This window comes from Maylandia zebra, linkage group LG6, assembly GCF_041146795.1.
Source record: "Maylandia zebra isolate NMK-2024a linkage group LG6, Mzebra_GT3a, whole genome shotgun sequence".
Taxonomy (NCBI): Eukaryota; Metazoa; Chordata; class Actinopteri; order Cichliformes; family Cichlidae; genus Maylandia; species Maylandia zebra.
In genome coordinates this window covers 21,048,589-21,064,872 of record NC_135172.1, presented here as the reverse complement: position 1 = coordinate 21,064,872, position 16,284 = coordinate 21,048,589, and the positions used below count along the sequence as shown (strand labels likewise).

The window sequence follows — 16,284 nt, the reverse complement described above, 5'->3', positions numbered from 1 at the left end:
TGATTTTTATCATGGGGTAATTAATGAGCGTGGTAAAGCTGAAATCACAGTGTCTTGTTAAAATGGCTTGATTGACACATTGTTTCTGGGGTGCCATTTTTCACTTTGTAGCATGCTTCATTCGAGCTACTTTAGGTAAATAACTGTTTAAAATTGATACTATTTTTAACAAGACTTTATGCGTCCTTCGCCTTTGAAAATATGCAATGACAAAATGCCAGTGAATGATAAATCTTTAATATAAAAATTGTACAAGAATTCTGATACAAATTACAAGAGGTATTTGGACAAAATATGAATAAAATTCCATTTACATCCCAAAACCCTTATGCATTTTATGCAAAAACCATAGACAGTTATGATACAGAAACAAATACAAGAAAGGCTTAAAAGAAAGAAAAAGAAGTCTCTTAAAAAGGATCTTTTTTTTTCCTTCTGTCTGTCTGCTAATGGGGAACACCTCTTTGGGTAACATACAGTATTCGTGAGGCTTCCAAATCACCACTTTAACACCAAAGTGACACAAGCTCCTCCGCTCTGTTTGTTCTTTGCAGTGCAACCATGTAGCCATGCAATGCTGTTGAGTGCCCGATCTGCAACACGGGCTTCTTAAGACACAGACACAAATGCATTAGATACACACACACACACACACAAAAAAAACAAAAAAAACAAGTGAAAGTTAAAATCTAAGTTCACTAGCTCTTCAAGCTATTTATACTTTAAGACTGTAAAATATATTTGAAAATACAATGGACAACATTTTATGGATTTACAGCATTTTTTTTTGTTCAGGATAACTGACATTTCACAGGTTCCAGTTCAAATTAACGAGGGCATCCTTTTTAGAACATAAGACATGAGACTGAAGCATCTATACAAACCCACGTGTGTAATTTTTATCTAACTGCATATTTCTAATGACATCCTGTTAAATATTTTAACCTCACTTTGTTCCATAAGCTACATTAACTGAACAGGTTGCACGCGTTGTCACCGCTCGTTCTCTCAGCTCGCATCTTCTACTCTATCACTCTGTGACGTGAACACAATGGACAGCGATTAACGGGTCAGGCATTTCCGCCCTTTGCCATCCTTTTCATCCTCAGTGTGCTCGGTAGAATTGCAGAATAATTGATGACTGATGCTGCTCTTATCAAATATTTAAGATTCGCTCCAGCGGTCTGGGCCGATGAGCAATCTAAGTGATGTGTTCCTGCTGTCCCAAAGCATGGCCACTAGGTAGCACAGTGCACCCAGACCCATGTGGTTAAAGAACTAAGAAATTCAAAGACTGGATTTCTCTGAAGACAGAAAGGAGAGGAGAGCAGAGTGTACAGGAGAGGGGTGGATCGACTGCTCTCCAACAGGCAAAGAAGAAGAACCTAGCAACTTGTCCTGGGGAGCTTTTTTCTTTTGTCTTCAACTTTTTACCCTGCTTTGTTAAGTGACTGCTGCAAGGTCCAGCCTCACCACTTTTTAAACCCAGTTCCCTCTCCAGCATCCCGCACTTATCTGTTCAGCTGGGGACAGCACAGTCATTTGCATTTTTTTATTTCAGCCCTGTTTCATGACCCTTAAATCTCTGCTGACATAGCTGCAGCCATCCAAGACTCTGACAGAGCCTGAAGTAGTTAGTGGACGGTGTAGTAGGGGAACTTCTTCCTCTGATGTTCAGTTTTTTTTGGTATGTGAGACAGCTCTGCACTTGATGATTAAGAAATGGACAATATAGAGCAGAACCTAAGGAACATGTTTGTCTGAAGCTGAGGTTGGTGACAAGAGCACATTGTGATGTGTGATGATTCTACTGAATTCAAATCAATCTGTCAGCTTGCTGACCTCTTCAATAGACTTAAAAAAATAATGTTTTCAGGAGATTCATATTGTCTGTGTTAGACTTTATTCCAACTTGCATCAATAGTGTGTCATTTCTGCTGTGAGAATATGTTTCTATGCCCCTTTTTTGTCTTTCACTGGAGGTTAACAAGTCACCTAGGTCTTGTTGTGTTTCTGCGTGTGTGCCACTTTCATCTGTGTGTGTGTATGGTTGTGTGTTAGAGAGACAGCTGTCAGCAGGGTTCCTGGAGTAGCACTTTTTTATTTCTGGCAGAGTGAGGGCCGTGGGGATTGAATGAGTGAATGAGGCAGCAAGTGCCTCAGTGAAACCCACTCCTGGGAGAAGGCAGGGGTTCCTGTACTCAATTTTCCCTTCACTTGGGATAAACAGGCAATTACCCATCCCTTTTTCCTATGCCATGGCCGTCCACTGAACTTAAGCATACACTATTAGCGTGTGTCCCTGTAGGATCTGCGCTGTGGCGTGTAGAGGTGGTAAGTGAGTGGCGGATTGAAGAAATGGGTAAGGCGGTTGTTAAATGCCTGCGCTCTGACAGACAAAGAGAAAAACAGAGTGAGAGAAAGGAATTGAATTACCGGCGACCTTGACTAAGAATAAGCGTGCAAAGAAAATGATCAGATCAATTGAATTACACTTAAGCGAATGAGTCAAATTAAATTGTTCAAAGCACGCTCTTTCTTCTTTTTCTCCCGTCAGTGTCACAGTCTTGTCAGCAACCTTGGCGTCTGGCAGTGTAACGTAGTGACAAGTGAGTTATTAGACAGAAGAAGCAGGAATGGCGGGACGCCTCCAGGTAACAGAGAAACAGCACATTTTTAATGATCGTTTCTGTCATCCTTTCCTCCCTAGTCAGCCTCCCACCTCCGCAACCTTTCCATCAGACTCAGCTCTCTCTGTCTCGTGCTTTTTTATCTCTGAGAAGAGAGAACTAAAAACTGCATGTGTCATATGGGTGGAGTCTTAAAAAAGACATGAAATATTTCAATAGAATAGGTCATGTCTGTATTGCAAAATGGCCTAAGTATGAAATAAGTGGAACTGAGCACTGTTATGGATGTAAGGTGTTGTGAATACTGTACAGCACACCGCATAACACTGCATATTTTCCCACTGTGTGTAGCACCAGTCAAGTAAGAGTAGATCTCCTTGTACAGTAACACATGGCATTGCTAATACATTGAGAAATAAGTCAAACTGAGGAACGATCTCTACTTTTTTGTCTTTTTACAAAGAAAAATATAGCGGACAAAAAACATTTCTATGGAGATACATCACCCTCTAATAAATACCCCTTCCCTTGGCTACTTTGCCCAATTACTGGAAATAGTTGTACCGTAAGACACTCATGGACATGTTACAAATCGGTGCAACTAACAGCCAAAAAAACAAAACAAAACATGGCAACATTTTTATGCTCAGCAATGGAAACCAATGGCGCAATATCACAGCAAAATGTTTTAAGACTCAAGTGCATCATATCAATCAAACAGGGCATGATTTAAGTACAATGTCACACTGAAAGAGCTTCTTTTTTCTTTTTCTTTTTTTAGCAAACACTTATCTTTTGGTCACAGTTGAAGGACTATTTTCATTTTTCCTCTCCTTTTTTTTTTTTTTTTTTTAAAATCTGTGGGACTGTATGTTCCATTAGGATGCTTTTTGTAAGAACAAACACCAGCTCTTGCACTGACTAACATGCTTTCTTCTACAGAAAGCAAGCGTTAAACCCCACATTGCTTCTTTTAAGGAAAGAGAGACTTTATCAATATTTACTCCCTTGTGTTTATGAAACAGCAGTTCATAATGATCAAACCTGGTTTTGTTTTGAAGTCACTTTTGTCACCTTCTGAATAAATGGTTCAGCAATGAGGGCAGATCTCAGGTTTTGTTCAGGGAGGCGAGATGTTTTCTGTCATCAAACTGGGTTTGACATTGAAACGCGTGCAAAAAGAAACTGGCACAAGTTGAATGTTGAAGGTACTGTCACTTCCATTGGCACCGCAGCCATCGATGACCCCAAACAACACCTAAAACTCAGCATTGCAAAAAATCCTCATTATATTAATATTACACATCCCCTTGTATAGATGCAAAGTGCAAAAACTGAATTGGTATACTAAAGCTCATAAACATAACAGACAAAAAAAAAAATCAATAGAAATACAGAGAATGATATCAGTGTAGGAGCCTAAAAAAGCATGCCGGCAACCTCTGAATATCTAACAAGTAGATAAAACAAGTCACGTGATATTCATTTTTTTCCTTAGGACTCAGTTTAAAATGTGTCTTTGAAGCTAACATAAATGAGTCAAGCTAGTAAGATGCTACCGCTTTCTTGCCTATAGCTGGAAGTATTTTACTGGACTGTAACATAAAATCCCAAAAAGGGAGAAAAAAAAGAAGCAAACAACCATCAACACAACTCTTTTACACCAAAAGCCTTTTGGGACATTATTTACAAATGAAGCTATCATGCTTTTGTAAGGGGTTCATTTAAAAGCTATCATTACACAAATACAACGAGAACATTTTAAGTTTTTTTTTTCAATACTATCATATCTGAAGGCAAAGTCACAAATAAGAGTTTGAATGGATCCTTTGGAGATGGAAATAAACACAAAGTGGGAGAAGTTAGAAAGGAAAGGATGGAGGGGGCTTATGAAAACACAACTCTCCATGCTCTAGAGTGTTATCCTGTTCTTCCAAAGAAGGAAAAGTCAAAGGACACAATAATAAACTGTATTTAGAGTCAATTAATTTTATACATGGAGATAGAAATGTCTCGCAATGACGTTCAAAGGACGGTCATACAGGCATTTAGCTTGTATTTGATGGTCTTGGGCTGGGGTTAAAAGCTAATTTGAGGAGGAATAAGGATGAGGAATGAAGGGAGTAGCGGGCATTCTGACAGGAGGGCAGAGTGACAAGTCATTTCTTTAGTCTATTATTGTAGAGAAGGGCATATTTTTATGGAGGTTCGGGTTCTGAGAGTGTCGGTTGCGGCTGCGTACAGAGCTGAACACCATGTTGCAACCGGGGATTTTGCACTTGTGCATTTCGCGTAGGTGCACAGTCTTGTAGTGCACACGCAGGGTCCCTTTGTTGCTGTACATTTTGTGGCAGATGTTACAGAGGATCCCACTGTTGCTGCCATTACTGCCTCCAGAGGACGAAAGGAGGAATGGTGAGGAGGAAGGGTCCAACCCCTCACTTTGTCCATCTTTTAGTTCTCTCATCTCATCCCGATATGCCCCATCAGCCCGCCCGATGGCACGCTGGGAGAAGTCCTCTCCCTCGCTGTTGCCCTCATCCTCTTCTCCCTCTTCCTCCAGATCATCCAATAGGATGCCTTCATCGCTTCCCTCATCTGACTCGTGTGAGGAGTGGATGCTGCTGCTCGATTGAACGCTGGATGTGGTACTCAGGTCCAAAACCATGTAGTCGTCTGGCTGGCTCCGAGAGAAGCCATTGGTGTGGTGGTTTCGAAAGTCTTGGTTGAGAGGATGGTGAGGATGATCATTACTCATGGGGGAATAGGGAATGTGGTTCAGCCCGGCAGGCCCGAGACTGGCACCTCCGAGGCCCATGCCGGCCATGGGGTCCAAGCCCATGTAGTGTCCAGCGTAGATCTTGGCCAGTAACTCAGCTCGCAGGTCCTTGGGCAGTGGCGTGAGTTGGGGGTCCAGGACAATGTCGTCCAGCTCTTTGGTCAGCAGTTTGCGGTGCAGGTTGATGTTGGAGCTGTGCCTAATGTGCAGGGGGACAATTAGAGATATAACTCAGAATGCTGCCAGTATATCAATAATGTAGATTACATCTCAAATAGAAATAGGAACACAGTTGAAATACACGCATTTGTATTTACAGTCATATATTTTAGATACAAGTTATTTTACTTCTGTGAAATGGTGCCAAGCTTAGAAGATTCAATATCTTTGGAAGCACTCTGTCTGTAATTATTGTTTCTGTCAGGAAAGGTACAAAAAAAGGCCCGCACACAGACAGAAATCCATCCGATAGCTCTCCACTGAAAAAGTGTACTAACATAGCAATGAGAGAGAGCATCCTGCTAGTGTTTACCACTGTCAGCATGTCTGCACTGCACAGCCCTCAAATCCAATAGAGTCTGACTCAATTAAATACTCCACCATATTGAATGGGAGTTTATCAATTGATTCGAGCTGTGGTAATGTGATAATCGAGGGGAACTGGATAGCATATTAGCACTAGGCCCTGACAGGATTATCGCATTCGTTCCCTATTGGAGGTGGCTTAATCGAGCACCTCAATGAACATGTCTTTATGTAGCCTTGGATTTAATTAAGATGGGCATTTTTTCCAAAAACAAGGTGCTACAGCTCATGAAGGAAACCAAGTAACAAGTGCCATGCTTAAGCCAGGATACAATTAGTGGGGATTTCAGTTAGCACACAAGGCCATGCTAGAGGATGCAAAGTGAAATGGGCTTGAAAATCAAATGTATTCCCTTTATTCTATTTATTCCCTTTAAGCTCGTATTTCACAGTTGCAAAGTGACACCATGAGAAAGGGGACCAACAGCACACACGTCACAATAAAACTGTGTAACACAGAAAAGAAATTTAAGGACCCAATTACCAGTGCCATAATATAGCATACACACGGCCTCTCTTCTCACATCAGGCCAACAATTAATTAAAATAAAAATATGCAATCACTCAGTGCCTTTAATGTGAAGGGTTTCCATGCAGGGAGGGCACATGTGTGTAAAACAACACAAAAATTGAAAAGAAAAGGGAAAAAAAAGGTCGTCCTTAGCAGGACGGGCGAAAATGGAGTCACAATGGATAGTAGAGCTTACCAGCAGTGGCAGGGTTGATGCAGTCAAAAAGGGTCCCTTTCCTTTAATTATTTACTTCCCTATCCGACATTGTCCTGCAAGAGGTAAAAATACATTCATTTGCGGGACCCTTTTCTGTGAACCAAGCAACCAGGAGCCCGTCCACTCGAGCATCGTCAGCATTGTGGAGAGCGTGGCAAATCGATTGGCTGTGGCTCTCACTGTGTGTGTGTGTGTGTGTGTGACCATGTGTGTCTTTGCACGTTCCTATCTCTGTTTGTGCGTGTGGAAAAACAGAAAATATATTCCGTTTTCCACGTCCTGCAATCAAAAAGATTTTATACATCCCTTGTTCTTTTTTTTAATCCTTTGAATATGCAGTTGGCGTTTAACTAATGGCTGAAATACGGCCGTCGTGATTCAGTGTCTGCGTCTCTAAAACGCATGTGTGGATGTTTGTCTGTGAGAGACCACAGTGTTTCTGCGTACAGCAAAAAAATAAATAAAAAATGCTGTAATCAGTGATCAGTGTAATCGGGAAAAAGGCCACAGTTTGTGCAAGGGTGCCAACCAACACTGAGATGTGACGAGGGGCCACACAGATTTGCTCTGTTAAGCCTGAGGTTAAGAATGCTGTTGATGATGCTCAGGTAGGCAGGTCCTTTGCAACATGTCTCCATCTGTATTACAACACCTTCTCACTGCTAATAAGCTCTAAATTAACCATGGCTATCTAGTCATACATGCAGTAAGTAGACTGCAAAATTAGCTACACCAAATCTCTTTAAAGCTATAGCAGTTAAATGAAAAATATTGACAATTACCACTAGAATCTTATCCATTTTACTGAAATCCTCAAATAAATTAAACTGTTACTTTGGGTCATTTGTAACCATTTACAAAATTACAAGAACTGTAGAGGAGAAAAAGAGCCAAGTTCATCTTCATTATTATTTAACCCTTTTGTTTGCAGTGCCTCCTTGCCCTAAATACTCAACGTAAGTCAGCTGAATCCACACACAGTGGACATAATGCCCTCATCCCTTCATTTATCAGATTTAGACTTTCTGCCCCATTTCCCACTCCCCTCCGTCCCTCCACCTCCATCACTCCTCTTCACTGTGCTCTATTTTTCCTCCCCCAAAACCAACTCCTCAGTTCCCTCCTTCCTCCATCTCCACCTCCCTGTTGGCCAGTAATGCGGCTTGCAAACCAATTTGACAGTCTCATCTTCGCCCAAAAGACGGGGGAGGCCTCCAAAGAGCCCATTTTTGACTGTGCAGAGGAGGCAGAGTGAGAGTGTGCCTGTCCCAATCGGCGTTAATCATCTTTAGGTTCATCTGATGGCCCTTGCCCTTGCTTTTGTGTCAGCGCTTATGTGTGTATATACACGTGTGTATGTTTGTCTAAATGACTCATAATGTGTAAATGAGATAGAAGGCTGAGTGGTATTAAACTGGCACCAGTGGTTCTTTGTCTTTCCTGTCATTTGGGGTACATTATGAGGTTTTGGGTGTAAGTGGGAGGACAAGAGTTTTAGTAACATTTATCACTCTCTGTCACTGTTATAGCTCCAGCCTCTCGAACGGCGCAAGCTGCACACAATGATTTTGAGTACTCCTGAAGAAATGAGTGAGTGGAAATTAAATATGCATTTGATACCAGATAAAAACAACAATTTATTGTACATGTTCATGTTTCAGCTTGAAATCGCTTGCAGTTTTAGAACTCGTTCTGATGATGACAGTCAGCTTGCATGGGCGTCTCTGTGTTATTCATCTAAGAATAAAATAATTTCCCTTTATTCTCCTCAAAATGAATCACAATTAAGCTGTCAGTATAAACCAAGGGGATGTAATGCTTGAAGCTTTTTATTCAGCAGATAGTTTAATGTAAGTGGCTTTTGCTAACATATTCTCTCTATTAGCAGCATGCCCTTTGTTTAAAAGGAGACAAACAGAGAGCTGATTGTGGAGTGGAGGAGCCAGGCCCACATGCTGTGAGGGGACCAAGGGAAAAGGAGGGAGACAGAGAGAGGAAGAAGAGGGGAGGAAAGAAACTCTCCAACATAATTAACCTTCACTCTCTCCATTTGCAGTGGCCCATGCAGGGACCATGTGCTGCGCATGGTTGCACCATGGGAATGCGAACGAGGGAGATCACCTGCTTGCTGCAGCGACAAAGAAGGAGCAGGTTAAAATGTTTCAGGTGAAGGTTTAAAATAAAACTAGCGTGGGCTGATTTTTATTTAAAAAAAGAAAAAAGAAAGGTACGGCAATCTTGTCACCAGATAAAAATGATGATTAAAAAGGCTAATAATGGTGATGATTACTGGTACCTGCCTTTCAAGCAGTTAATTATGCAGCTTCTTCAACACTTGTGCCGACGCTGCTCACTCCCCACAATAAATATGCAATCATTTACCCCCGTGCAGCAGGCAGCCAGGAGGCTGAGGGAAAACACCCCGCTTTAAAATCACTCTCGCACATGCATATGCACACACGCACTGCATATTGCTCTGTTTAACACTTAAAAACACACACATTACATGCTTGCTCAAGGGCACTTTAAATGATCCTGTTCAATATGTATGTACAGCATCCACGAGCAGGGATGTTTTCATGTGGATTTGTATGTCTCGCTGTTTATTCCACATTGCCTGAACACCAGTGATATGTTTTTATGTGGTGGTGCATTCGCATTGAATCCTGCTCTGAGTGTCATCGACTCTGCAGATCAAATGACCTCACCTCTGTTTTCTTCTTTACTTTGATGCACAAGCTTTTGATACTGGTGTCTGATGCTGCGTTTACGCGCATGTGGCTTTTCACTCGGTGAGTGGACTTATCAGAGATGCAGAGGACTTTCCTGTTGCTGTATCATGTCGTAATCTCTGCTGTAAAGCAATAAATAAATAACCACTGCTTATTTTTCGCAGTGGGTTAAGTATTGTTTTAGCAAGTCTAACGCGAGCCACCCGAAAGAGCTGCTTATTAATTGTTATTACCGATTGTGTCTGCATAAAAAAAATAAAAAAATCTAATTAGGAGAACGAATGTAGTTTGACTTATTAAATTTACTAGTAATAAATGTTTGAGATATTATTTTGAGCAAATACATTTGTACGTGCAGTTTCTTAATCTTATCAGAGCAAATGCTCTGATGAAAACAGCTAAATTATATTCCCGTTTTATTGCTACCATTAAACTCAAACATACATTATGTCATTAAAGGATTACCCAGGGACAGATCTGATGAGAGCACGGCTTGTGTATTGACTCGTCTCAAAGCTCAAGGATTTCTCGAGCTATGCGGTGCTCTTCTGTCTGTTGTTTTATTCCCTGTTTGAACCTGCGGCAAAGTAATTCGCCCCACATGCTATCAGGAAAAATATGGAAATAATAGTGTATTACACATCTACAGCTGTACTGTGCACCCTTGGCTTAGATGCACTATTTTTACTTAGTCCTTGCTGCAAATGATCTCTGTCGTATATATGTATGTGTTGGAATGACATTTACTGTATATGTTGGTGTCAAACTGTTTCACACACACATGCACACATTCATTCTGACACAGGAAGAGGGAAGAGTTCACATATAGATGCTATCTTTTCTTTGTGAAGTCATCTTTGAGCTTGTTATAGCACCAAATTCAACCCAGGTTTTTGTATCAAACTGTGTATTTGTGAAAAGACACCTTCCCCACACAAGCGTTCCTCCTGTTTTTTTCATTATTCTCCTCACTGTTGTCACCTCATTTACTTCACAGAAGTCTGTCGTCTGCTGTCAAAACTATTATGTGGTTGTGTCAACAAATTCCAGTATGAAGGGATTCAATTACATAATTGACCAAAAAACAGCTAAACAAAAACAAACAAAAAAAAATCTGGGCAATATCTGCAGGTTATCAGTGGCACGGTTTCTTTTTTGCTTACTTCTGTGACATCTGTTTAAAATCAGAGCACTTTCTTGTGTTAGATTCCACTAATAAAAGGTCTGTGAAGTTTTATTTCAGCTTTTGAAAGTTCAGATAAATTACTTGGTTGTTTTTGTCATACACTTTGCATCATTAAGTGGTTAAATACTTAGATGTAATATGTATCAGAGCAAATACTTTTCTTTTTATCTATTTGTATATTCCCTTATGTGTGCAAGAGAGTGTGAACGTGTGAAAGTGCAAATGCTGCACAGCAGAACAGCCCTGCCTTGGGCAGGAGAAGGGAGCTAACGCACTCACTGGTGGCAGTGCACCACACCGAGGCAACGCATGTTACGATAACACGTTCTGTCATCTCGTTGCTGTCTGCACAGCTGCATCAGGTAAGCAGCAGGTTTGCACCTTTGCGGACGCTAACTTGCCTCTTGTTCTCCTGCCTCTGTTCTCCTCTCACACCTATTCTAATAGAGTCCCAGGATCTCTTGCCTTATTTACATGCTGCTAATTAACAAAAAGTGCTCAGAACAGATGCCACAGAAACAGCTTAGGGTAGAAAAGGAGGGGAGAGTTTGGTGGAGCGACAGAGCGAGTGATGAAGGGATTGTGTGAGAGAGACAAAACTGTGAGGAAAATCTAAAAGTCCCTCTGGAAAGAATGAATTTTACAATTGCAGTCAGCTTTACTTGTTGCGGATACTGGATAATAACGTTTTCCATCACTATCTCCATTGCAGAACAGAACGAGTAACCCTGGTATATATAGCAGATGGGTTTTTATCAAAGATACAGTATATGAAAGCATGCAACTGGTTAAGACTGAAAATGCTGGAGTTTTTTTAGAGTTGGAATTATATTTTAAGGGTCATTTTATACTTTATTTTGAATGAGTGCATAACTTGCCCAAGTGAATATAGTTGATTAGTTCACTGGCCAATTTTCAGTCACCAGAAATATGAATTCATGGACCGCTGATATTTATGTATAATGAAAATGATTTCAACCTGTATATAAAAGCCACTCGTTAAATTTAAAATTGAAAAGTTGTGGCAAAAAAGATTTCTATGTCTTTTCCTGGGAGCCATTCCTTAACCAGGACACTAGTGACGTTATGTACCTCCACCTGTCAGTGTTTCTACTGCATACATGCACAGTTCATGTGTGCCACTGATATGTGCTAACAAGCCCATGTGAGTAAAGCTAGCCTCACCTTTTAATGCGCTAATAAATGCAGTGGTTTGACAAACCGCTGTCTGTTAATGTATGCACCTTCATCTCCCGGTGACAAGGTGAGGTAGTGAGGGCAGGTAAACAACACACTGAAGCTGGAAGCTTGATAGGTAGTGTGTGTTTAAATGTCTGTGTATGTGTTCCTGCTTTTCTAAACTTTGACTTGACACTGAGCAGATGTTCACGAATCCATTTTAGTTTCAAGTTAGCGAACAGATGTTAAGTGGAGGCCAACGAGGATAATGTCATATAGTACTGAAATACTGCATCTTCACTCTCATTTCATGTTAACACGAAATGAAAATAAATATCTCTCACAACAACTGAACTACATTTTAAAACAATGTCTTTTTAATTAATACGGTTTGATCCTTATAAAACAAAACCTTAGACCTACTGTAGGTAATTATTAGATGATAAGAATCCAACCTACCTGTGATTGCCGATGTTAAAAAATATATAGTAACTTTTCAAAGTTGTGCCACTAACCTGTCTCTGCTCCGCCGGGAAGGGAAAGCAGCATTGCAGCCAGCCACAGTGCACACATGCATCTCTTTGAGGTGCACGTTCTTGTAGTGCAGTTTCATGCTATAGGAGCTCTTGAAGCTCTTCTTACAGACATAGCAGATCTTGGGGTCAGGACTTGAACATGGATCTTCCTCTGGTGATCGAGAAGAAAGGAATTTGGGTGGGCTGGAACCATAGCCCATCGAAGTGATGAAGCTCTCGTGAAGCGCAGCCATGCTTGCAGCAGTGGCAGCAGCCGCTGCCATGCCCCCATTATAGAAGCCATACTGGCCCATGCAGAACATGTCATAAGTTGGATCGTTGAGTTCTTCTTTGATCTTGATGGGAGGGTGATGAGGGGAGGGTGAGGAGTTGCCCTTTCCTTCCATTTCCTTTCTCAAATGAGCTTCCTCGCTACCCTCATCATCTTGTTCCTTTTCCAGTCTCCTTCCAACCCTGCTGTGCTTTTGCTGATCCTCCACATCCATCAGCTCATCACGGTAAAACATCTTTGAATCCGAGTTTTCAGACTCATTCTCAAAGTCTCTCTCGTGGTCCTGATCCTCAGAGGTAAAGCTGTCCATGCAGCGTAGATCAGCAGCTCCACCTCTGCTGTCACTACCATTTCCTTCGTGGCATTCATCTTCGCTTTGTCTCATCATTCCTCTCAGAGCTAAACCAGGGCTCATCTCATCCTGGGAAGGGGATTGCTGCCCGCTTCCACCACTGTGGTTCCCATTTCCACTAGCGCTGTTGTTGTTGCTATTACAATTTCCGTTAATTTTGACATTGTTGTGAAGAAGAGATGACTGGTGATGGTGGTGATTATGGTGCATGTTATCGTCGTCATCATCGTCTTTGTCGTCATATTCATCAGCCACATCAATGACTTCTTTCTCAATCTTTACTGGCATGCTTGATTTACGAGGTTTCTTTTTGGGCGTGGGGTCACTGCTGCCATTGGTGAGGTCGTGATTGGCACTAGGTGTTGGTAAACGGTGGGACATGGGTCCTGCATCTGACACATGAACATTATTATGAGAGGCCACAGCTGCAGCAGCCAGGATCTGCTGTTGCTGGTCCATCAGAGTAGTGCTGTTGGTAGTGGTGGGCATGATGGGGCTGGTGGGCAGTGACACTGGAGGACTAACAAGGTCTGCAGGGGACAGTAGTGTTCGGTAGAATGGGGGCACTGGTTGAACTGGCTGCACTGATTTCAAGGAGGGGAACACCAGTGGACTTTGCAGAGGCGACTGAAGCATAGGGTCTACAGGTGGAGTGGTGAAGCCCAGTGGTGGCCTTCCAGGGCTAGTGAGTGTGAAACCACCGTTCTTGGTGCTCGAGATGACAGGTGTGCCAGTGGTAGAATTGGCACGGATGAGGTCCTTGTCACGGTTATTGCGCAGCATGGGCATGTGCAACCGTGGATTGGGATTTGCACTGTGACGATTGCGGCTGCGTAGTGAGCTGAACACCATATTGCAGCCCTCGATGGTGCAACGGTGTTTAATCTTCAAGTGTACAGCATTATAATGTATCTTAAGTGTGCCTTTATCATAAAAGGTTTTTCCACAAGAGTTGCAGACAACGCGACCCTTGCGTGAGGTGGCTCCCATGCGGCGCATGCGATGCATCTTGGAGGAAAAGGAAGGATGGGTGATTGTTTTTGACTGCTCGTCCTTTATGAAATGGTGGTGGACCGGGTGGTCACTCAAGCTGTTAGGTTGCTGAGGTTGATTTTTGGACTGCTGTTGGCCCTGTGGCTGTTGCTGCTGAAGCTGTGTCTGCTGTTGCTGCTGTTGAGCCTGCTGGGTGGAAGGGGTTGGTGAGATGGGAGATGCCCGGTTGTTGGGCTCTGTCTTGGGTTCGGCGTTGTTGTTAATGGCTCCCAGCGCTCCACGACTAGGACTTGGACCTGTGCGGAATGGTGATAGGGACACTTCTGACTCGCTGGTTTCCACTTGTTCTCCTTGGTTTGGCAGACTGGGCTCCCGGAGCCGCAGACCAGATTGCTCCATTGGGAGGCCATTGGGGGGCAAGCCAAGCATGGGGGCAGAGACTGGGTTGATGTACTGGAAGGGCAACAGGAAGGCTAAGCTGTTGGGGATATTTTCAAAATGGTGGATGCTGGATGGGCTACTATTTTCCAGATGTGTAAGGAGCCCCGGGCTACGGGTCCTGTTGTTACTTTCAATGAATGTCCTTATCCCAGAGTCTGTCTTGGAAGAAGGAACTGTAACTGCCTGACCTTCCTTCTCCTGAATGGCCATCAGCTCCACAATGGACTTGGTCTCACCAAAGCGCAGGAACTGCTGGAGGGTGATGATCTCTTCTTCTCTGGACATGATGGTCCAGCGGTCCAGCACCTTGCCTGCAGCATCCTAGATGCCCCAGAAGAGACAAGAGAGAAGACAAAAATACTTTATTGATCGTGAATAATCAGTGTGGTCAAAGGAGAAGACAGAGCAAGGGTTAGTTTGTGAGAGCGAGCATTTCTGCTCATGAAATTCAGAGGCCCCTGGAGCGACAAGTAACTAACAGAGCTTTGTTGAAAATCTCCCTCCTCCACTGTCCCTCTTTTCCATATACTCTTCACATATTCATTTTTAAGAAGAAATCTTTCCTGAAAATCTGCCCATTAATCACACTGTGATGAGAGTAACAAGTTCAATAACGTTTTAAGCAAACAAATCAAAAGCACTGAGGTGGGTCTTTTTAGCAAGTCTCTGTGACTCAAAGCATTGGAGGCATATTAATCTGAGAGAAAGAACTGAACTCTTGCAGGGACTCCCTCTGTACACAAACTACACCTAGGGATGTTTACAAAACTGTGGGAGCCAGAAAGAAAAAAAAAGAAAAGAAGAAATAATAGAATAATTAATGCAACTCACTACCATACTGTAGTTCACATGCAATTTTCTTAGTGCTTTCTCTATCTCCAAGGCAATGAAATGCTTGAGGGAAGACACTATGCATTTAAGGAATGGGTTTGGATGCTCAAATAAAAGAGGTAAAAACTCGTGTTTCTTCAAGGTGCTTGATGATGCCTTGATAGCAGCATTGAGATCGTGTTCCTATCATTGGGCAGTGTAGTTATTTATCATGTGTTTATACCAGACGTTTTAAATGTTGTGCAACCTACGGAACTATAAATGGAAATCTGATCAATATTTCAATGAGATTGGAGGAATACACAGCTTCTTTTACTTAAAATACTGAAGGTGAAATCCTGTGTAATAAATATCCATGTTGTTGTCAGTCTTTAACCAATTATTCATTTGACAATATCTCCCAATGAAAATAGCAAAAGTGTAAAATAACAATATTTAACAATAGATAAATTATTACATCCCATGTCATTTCCAGTCCTTGTGTTTTTAGAGGTCTGGGAATGATGAGAAACATGTTTCCATCCTAGGATACCAGAACCGCTCCAGTGGGAAATGGGCTTTACTCCAACTAGAGCACTTTGCTTGGCTAGTGTCTTTTGGAGATGTGCTATTAATGGCTGAACATTAATAAGAAACTCAGACTCGTTGCAAGTGTGCACACTGTCACATGTCAAAAGACGGTGAAGGACTTTGGAAGAAGAATCTTGTCAAATCTTGAAAATGAAAGTACGACCCTGTACTTTTGTCCTCTTCTGTGAACCGTTATGTCTTTCTGGTTTGAAGCACTAATGACAGCGTTCGTCACTTATGCCTCCTCTGCTGTTGTTCTAAAATGTGATATTTGTGTGAACAAGATGGAAATAGTCAGGTTGAAAGAAAGAGAAAGTGTAAATACTGCAGTTCACACACTGGTTCCTGAGGGACCAGGCGCAAGTGACATCAAGGGAGCAACACAAGTGATGACAATTAGTCACACTGAAATGGTAACATTTCTTTAGAGCTCCTAGCTGCTGGCATCTATAAAAGATAAATGGCAACTCT

General features: G+C 42.1%; 1 protein-coding gene across 6 annotated transcripts in view; it reads right to left on the bottom strand.

Annotated features, from left to right (window-relative positions):
• Nucleotides 1-218: 218 nt before the first annotated feature.
• bnc2 (basonuclin zinc finger protein 2) overlaps nucleotides 219-16,284 on the bottom strand; it is a 169,491-nt gene continuing 153,425 nt past the window's right edge. For 5 of the 6 annotated variants that reach the window (XM_004549389.2, XM_076884852.1, XM_012918716.2 and 2 more), the window contains 2 exons: nucleotides 12,335-14,733; nucleotides 219-5,608 (listed from right to left, as the gene is read on the bottom strand). In XM_004549389.2, the coding sequence (XP_004549446.2) occupies nucleotides 4,798-5,608; nucleotides 12,335-14,733 (3,210 nt within the window). In that variant the 3' untranslated portion in view covers nucleotides 219-4,797. Of the gene's footprint in view, nucleotides 5,609-6,701; nucleotides 6,776-12,334; nucleotides 14,734-16,284 lie in introns of all 6 variants that reach the window. The other variant, XM_076884853.1, reaches the window with a different exon arrangement.